Here is a 7,423-nt window from a genome sequence, read left to right as displayed (position 1 = left end):
ACTAATGACCCAATTACTTTACCGGGCAGGCCCCAAATCAACTCACGAGTCCCGATTCTATCCGCTCATATTTTCAGGCTGAATACCTTTTCGCATTTTTGCAGAAACGGTCCAACCCTATGCTTCTCTCTCCCCATTTAGTTTTCCTAGTTCTCATTTATCAAATGACTCTAGGGTTTCCACTCAGCAAGATCCGGATGCGTTTGATTGAAGGAAAATGGAAGGAGATAGACTCGGACTGTTTACTCAACGTGTTTGGAAGAGTCGCAATAGGAGTTGTTGCTTTCGGCAATCCCTTTTGTATGCAAGTCCTGGTACACAAGAAGTCTTTATCCTAGCTATATGCTGGAAATCTCTACACTTCCCACAATTTTAACCTTTTCCTTTGAACCTTTTTCTTGTTCGTTGATCAATATTATGGAATCGATAGGACTCGTTTCTCCCCCTTTGGTAAAGTTATGAGTTAATGGCTGCGATGGAAATGACCAAGAGATCAAGCTAGCTACTTGTTCTTTATGAAATGTGTCGGATGTGTGCCCTAGCCACTGCAAGGATTTGAGGAGTTTACCGATTTGTGATCTCGATTATGGTTTAGCTGAGGCTGTGACAATTTCGAATTTGATGCAATATTACGAAGTGCTTGACCATTTGGAGTTAATATTGAATGGAATGGTCTTTGTTACACTATTGTTAGGCTGCATGCAATAACTTGAGGGTTTTAAGGTCAGCAATCGTGATGGTTTTGAACAAGGGCATCGATGGAGAACATACAGCTCTTTATGTGCGGAGGCCGTGGTCGATATGGTTTTGGTGTCTTTTGACTAACTTTGGGAAGCTCTTTCAGCTGGAGCGAGGAGTAGATCTGCTTTGACATGTCTTAATGTGCCTTGAGGTAAAAGGCAGTTTACATTTAGCTGTGTTTGGTTTTTCTTTGTATTTGTATTTGTTGCTGTGAAAATTGATGCTCTTGTACTGCTCGAGTATAGTGTTACTGGTTTGTTAGAGCTAGCTTTGTACTGCGCTCTTAACTTGACGTCGACTCGGTCTAAAGACTAGGATTTAGTGAAAACATAGAAGTAATTAACTAAATATCGTGAAACATGATCTGTGAGACTGTGACAACAAATCTTCGTTTTTTTAGTCTACGCAATAGTCAATGATCAATTGTCGGTCGTGTTGTTGATCAGTGCACAGTTGGCCATTTATCAGATATGATATATGTGGTACATAGAGTGTCTTGGTCTTTTTCGGTTCACTTGAACATTGATTTTGAATTATTGAAAGATATTTTCACCAAAAGTGCTTCAGAATTTCAGATTCCTCTTTCCACCATCTTTACTCCTCAGTTTTTCTATAGTTTGAATTACAGAAAGATCATAACGCCATACCTGATAAGATCACCATCATCTCCCCGTAAGTGTTCATCATCTAGCTTATTTGCTTCTTCTTATTTTGTATCGGATTTGTTTCTTTCTAACCACTCTGTCATCTTTATGTATTCTCGGATTGTCACCATTGTGCAGAGATTTTTGCTCTCAAGAGTCAAGACAGCCTTTGCAGATTTCTGCAGTATGGCTTCCTCTTCTGCTATTCAGCTGAAAAAACATTATGATGTGTTTATTAGTTTTAGAGGCACGGATACACGAAAGAATTTTACCAGCCATCTCCTTGCTGCTTTAAAGCGACATAAAATCGACACATACATAGATTACAGACTGGAGAGGGGAGATGAAATCAAAAAATCTCTACGAACAGCAATCAAGAAATCAAAGATCTGTGTGATCATTTTCTCACAAGACTATGCATCTTCTCCATGGTGCTTGGACGAACTTGCTTATATAATGGAACGCAAGGAAAGATATGAAGGGCTTGCCATACCTATTTTTCATGAAATGAATCCATCACATGTCCGGCACCAAACTGGAGATTATGCCACTGTGTTTGCCAAACATGAGGAAAGATTCGAGGACAGTCAGGTTCTCAAGTGGAGGGCAGCTTTGACAAAAGCAGCAAATCTATCCGGGTTTGATTCAACTTCAAGCAATGTCAGGTAATAACGTTTTAGTCAATCGATTGTATGACTAGCTGATCAATGTCAGAATTGATCGGTATCTGTCATGATGTATTTACTGATCCATTTCCAATAGCTAAAAACTGAAAGTCTGATTTTTCCTAAAGAAATTCAGACTAATCAATTGTATGACTAACTGTTAATTATAATTATATGTATCATATGTGCTAGGGATGATTCTGATTTAGTTGAGCAAGTCGTCATAGATATTTCCAAAAAATTGAATCGTGGATCCTCAAGAGATTTGACAGGCTTGGTTGGCATTGAAAGTCGGATTCAGCAAGTTGTGCAGGAATTAGACATTATCCCAGAAGATTGTCGCATTCGCTTTGTAGTCATTTGGGGGATGGGTGGTATTGGCAAGACCACCCTTGCTGATGCTGTATTTCACAGACTCTATTCTCAATTCGAAGGTGCCTGTTTTCTTGCAAATGTTAGGGAAAAATCACAGGCCAAAGGAGTTGTCTCTCCTCAATTGTATCGTTTGCGAGATAAACTTCTTCGCAAATTATTAGGGGAAGAAACACCACCTATGGAAAGTCAGACTATAGACAGTTATTATAAAGAGAGGCTCCAGTGTACAAAAGTCCTTGTTGTTCTTGATGATGTGAATGATTCGGTCCAATTAGAATTTTTAGCCGGAGATCAAGTTCCATTTGGTCCAGGAAGTAGAATCATTATAACAACTCGAGATAGGCAACGAGTTAGGGAGATGCAAGTAGTGAGGAAAGGAACTGACCATGATGTTAAGATATACAAGATTGAGGAATTAAATGGTGATGAGTCTCTTCAGCTCTTCTATTCGAATGCTCCCAGAGAGTCCAGAGATGTCTATTCTCCAGAATTTTTAAAAAAGGTGGTAGATTCTGCTGCTGGCATTCCATTAGCCCTTAAAATTTGGCATCCCTTATTTCTTAGATGCAAGAGGAAAGAAGAACTGGAAGAATTATGGAATAAAATGAAAAAGTTTCCCAACAAAGATCTTCACAATGTATATCGAGTCAGTTATGATGTATTAGAAGAAAATGAGAGGGAAGTATTTCTTGATATTGTCTGTTTCCATAAAGGGGAGGGAGTGCGTTCTGCAAAAAGGGCATTGGATGCATGTGGTTTGTTTGCAGATAGTGGAATCAATATTCTCATAGATATGTCTCTCATATCCATCAAAGGCAAAACTCTTTGGATGCATGATGTGATACAAGAAATGGGTTGGGAGATTGTCCGCGAACAAGGAACAAAAGAGCCTGGAGGGCAGAGGAGGTTGTATACTCGAAAGGATGTCTGTCATGTACTTGAAAGAAATACAGTAAGAGCCTTATGCATTTATCGATCTCTTTTTAATCTAATTCCTGCGAAACGAGTTTTATTGACATTTTTTATTTTTATGGTATAATCATGGTCTTGATTGTCAGGGAACTGGAAGAGTTAGAAGTATAGCCTTATGCAGAATTTTGGATGATTCAGCCTCGTTGGCTTCTCAGATATTGACAGGGAGCCATACAAATCAAGATTTCTTAGAAAAGTATAAAGCCTTGTTGACTGATCAAGACTTCATACACAATCATAACATAAAGTTGACTCCTCAAGCCTTCACAGGAATGCATAATCTAACATTCCTTAAGGTTGAATTTGCAGCCATCCATTTGAATGACAAAGCATATCTGGAGTTTCTTCCTGATTCCCTTAGATATCTCCATTGGGATGCATACCCTTGGAAATCCTTGCCATCAAAGTTTTCCCCAAAAAATCTTGTCGAGCTTAGTATGCGCTTAAGCAAACTCCAGAAACTTTGGAATAAAGGCCAGGTAATGCTTAGGCTCTTGTATGTATTGAATTTTTTTTTAGAGTGGAAAAGGTAATGTACTTACATGTTATGTACAAGCCAACTTATTGTTGCCACTTATATTTGTTACAGAATCCTCAACACTTAACAAGGATTGATCTTAGATACTCGGTGGAGCTTGTTGAAGTTCCAGATATGTCAAAGAGTTTAGATATAGAGTATATGGATTTTAAAGGCTGTAGAAGTTTGGTTCAAGTTCCTTCTTATTTTCAAAATTGTTCCAAGCTTACTTATCTGAATCTGAGCAAGTGCCCGAATATTAGAACTCTTCCAGAGATGCCAAGCAAGATGAAATACTTGGGTTTCAGTGGAACTGCAGCTGAAGAATTGCCTTCATCAATTTGGTCTCTCAAAAAACTTGCTAAACTGAATCTCTCTAGCCGTGCAAGCATTGAGCATATTCGCAGAAGCCCTAGGAAGCTCAAATGCCTCAAACTCCTTCAGTGTATTGGCCAGATCATTTCAGTTGTACTGCAAGATAGCGAACAGCCTGTGAGGCTCCCAGCCAGCATCTATGAGTTAAAATCTCTGAAGGAACTTGATCTCTCTGGACCCTTTAGAATCAAAAAGTTCCCGGACATCTTGGAGGAAATGGGATTTCTTGAGTTCCTTCGTTTACATGATAAAGATATTGTAGAGGTACCCTCGTCAATTAAAAATTTTGTTGGGCTTAAAGCACTAGAGATATCTTCATGTGCAAGCCTTGAGTTTGTCCCCAACAGCGTCTACAATTTGAACGTTCTTGAGCATTTCGCAGTTACAGGCTGCTTGAAACTGAAAAGATTGCCTCCTGTGTCAGTGATTTTGTGCCCTTTGATATCTGTAGACCTCAGTGATTGTCAATTGTTAGAAGAAATCCCTGATGGCCTCACCAGCTTAACCTCATTGCAAAGGCTAAATCTAAGTGGAACCATGATTCAGACGATCAATCCAACAATCAAGCAAGCGTCTGGGCTCAAGTATCTGAACATTAGTAACTGCAAGCGCCTTCAGTCTTTGCCACAGCTCCCATGTCTTCCAACTTTGGTGGCAAATGCCTGCCTGACACTGAAGACGGTGTCATATCCAATGGCTGCACATACACAATATTTGAATCAGAGGCATTCATTTTGTGGTTCTATAAATCTAGATGAGAATACAAGAAGCAACATGATGGATGATGCACGGCTCAGAATTGCACGAATGGCAAATGTATGTCTCTTTATCTCTCACAGATACACACACGCAGTCTCACTATTATATCTTATTCTTTTTCTAAAAGCATCGTCACTTATAATCAATTGGAGTAAATTCCTGTGCTTTCTTATGAACCAAAAGCCTTGAAGAGTTAGATAACCATGTCTATAACTCTATACATTGAACAGGATCATCTGTACTCTGGTATCGTTACTCTAATATGTCCGGGAACTGAGATTCCAAAGTGGTTCAGCTGTGAAAAGGAGGGATCTTCCTTAAAAACCAAGCTTCCTCAGCATTGGTTTGATGAAAGCTTCTTGGGATTTTCTCTGTCGGCTGTTTTGCCATTCTATACAGCACGTTCTGTCAGAATTCAATGCGAGTGCAATCTCACAACCAATAGCAAGCCACTCCATCAACTTACTCTATTTCATAATCATTCCCATAAAGCCAGGCTTGATGATGAACGTTCAGATCACCTATTAGTGGTGTACAAATCCCTTTCACTTCCAGATATAGTGAAATTGGCCACCGAAGTTTCTTTTGAGTTTTCTGCTAAACTTGATGGCCAGTTCATTGAGGTGAAAAGGTGTGGTGTGTGCTTTTTGTATGCCCAAGGCCAGGATCATGATTTACTGAAATTTGAAGTCATTGATACAGAACAAGCTACCAGTGGAATTGGAACTTCCGGTGAGCCTGAATCTAGTGAAAGTGAAACTTCAAGTGAGTCTGAATTCAGTGAAAATGAAAATTCTAGTGAGTATGAATCTAGTGAAAGTGAAACTTCTAGTGAGTATGAATACAGTGAAAGTGAACTTCCTAATTAGAGAGCTTTCTTTCAATGATGTTCGTTATTTCACAAAGGTATAATGGAATGTAAAAATTATAACAACTACATTTCTACATTCAGTAATATAACAATAATTGTTCTGTTTTGCACTTCCATACAGATGTATGTCCTAGAACAGTAGGACTTGAATTTCGTTATGAAGTAATCAGCTGTCTCTCAGTAGATTGACTCTTAATCAGTGTCTTAATTATATATGTCCGGACAAGGCAGAATAAAAGCATTTCATTTCACTCAGGTGATCGATCTTAAACATTTCTCTTATAAATGAATTTGATGTAGCACAGCAAAGTAAAAAATCAAGCAAATACGGTTTATACCTACAACAAACATACGTTTTATTTATACATGGACCAATAAATCACCCGTATGCGCCTAGTTTTATGGAAGGAAACGGGGTCGTTTTAACTCGTTTTGGGTTTTAGTGTATTACTGAATAAAGGCTAGGGGTCGTGCGCCTCCCTCTCCCTCTCCCTCTCCCGATCGACCACCACCAGGATTCCGACCAGTCGACCACCGCCTCGTCGCTGTCTTCTGCAACTCAATCGCCTCAAACCTCTTCCTCTCCCTAAGCCTCGCATTGCGGCCGCACCCTCCAAGCCGAGAGTAATCGGTCACCAACTCACCATTGATTTGAGGTACGCACATCTTCCTATTCAATTGGACTGTTGTGAATTGTGTTTTCTTAATTGTACACAGTTACTGCATTTTACAATCGAGAATGAGAAGGATGAATGCTTGAGCTGTGTGTGTGGTTCATTGTGATAGAGTGATCAACCATCTGGTTGGTTTTATGAGCTTTTTTATGATGGAAGAGACTGTGATGGTTCAGTAGTTCTGTGCATAACAAGATGCTTAATTGATCTTACATTATTGTTTTTGACTTCCTTCCCTTGATGGTGCTTTGCTCTTAACTTAACTGTCTTTTTGCCTCTTAAGACTGAGAATTATGAATGTGTTACAGATTGTTGGTGTGTTATAGATTGTTGTTGGTTTACTCATTGTTGCAGGCAGCACAATGAGTTCTAGTGATTAATGCAAGTTTTTTTTTTTTTTCTAAAAGGCTTACGCCTCAAGGTAAGCGCATTGGTGAGGCTCTCGCTCCATTGCCTCGGCTACGCCTTAGCCTTTTAAAACATTGGTCCCAGGTGAATCCGGTGTTTGTACTGGATAAAACTTGTAAACCTTCATCTTCATCAGATCCTCCACACTTCTTCTCCGGCCGCCTTCCCTAACTCGAAGATCGATACTTTCTCCCTTTGCTTCTTCTTCAACCTTCACTTTCTTCTCATCATCTTCTTTCATCACCTCATTCTCATCCTCACCCACTGAAGTACATCTCCTCCAGCTCATCACCATTAGCACTAAAATACTCCTCCTCCTCATGGACTTGAAGTTCATGACACATTACTTGCGCCGCCGGATTTAAATAAGGCACGGCATATTCAAACTTCGCTAGGTCACTGTTTCCCCTGACATTTCTGTG

At 39.6% G+C, this 7,423-nt stretch overlaps 2 protein-coding genes across 2 annotated transcripts; both read left to right on the top strand.

The window, feature by feature from the left end:
* The first annotated feature begins 1,305 nt into the window (after positions 1 to 1,305).
* Positions 1,306 to 4,152, top strand: LOC101308304 (TMV resistance protein N-like). The gene is made up of 6 exons (XM_004304693.1): positions 1,306 to 1,413; positions 1,524 to 2,050; positions 2,243 to 3,377; positions 3,484 to 3,876; positions 3,987 to 4,072; positions 4,140 to 4,152. Exons 2-6 carry the CDS (start codon positions 1,572 to 1,574, stop codon positions 4,150 to 4,152), a joined length of 2,106 nt encoding a protein of 701 aa, XP_004304741.1. The 5' UTR covers positions 1,306 to 1,413; positions 1,524 to 1,571.
* Positions 4,142 to 6,033, top strand: LOC101299201. The gene is made up of 2 exons (XM_004301987.1): positions 4,142 to 5,105; positions 5,279 to 6,033. The coding sequence occupies exons 1-2, from the start codon at positions 4,191 to 4,193 to the stop codon at positions 5,915 to 5,917; spliced, it is 1,554 nt and encodes a 517-aa protein (XP_004302035.1). The 5' UTR covers positions 4,142 to 4,190; the 3' UTR covers positions 5,918 to 6,033.
* Positions 6,034 to 7,423: the final 1,390 nt, after the last annotated feature.

The sequence above is a fragment of the Fragaria vesca genome, linkage group LG6 (genome assembly GCF_000184155.1).
Source record: "Fragaria vesca subsp. vesca linkage group LG6, FraVesHawaii_1.0, whole genome shotgun sequence".
Taxonomy (NCBI): domain Eukaryota; kingdom Viridiplantae; phylum Streptophyta; class Magnoliopsida; order Rosales; family Rosaceae; genus Fragaria; species Fragaria vesca.
The sequence above is the reverse complement of the archived record's forward strand: the minus strand, read 5'-3'. Positions and strand labels throughout refer to the sequence as shown.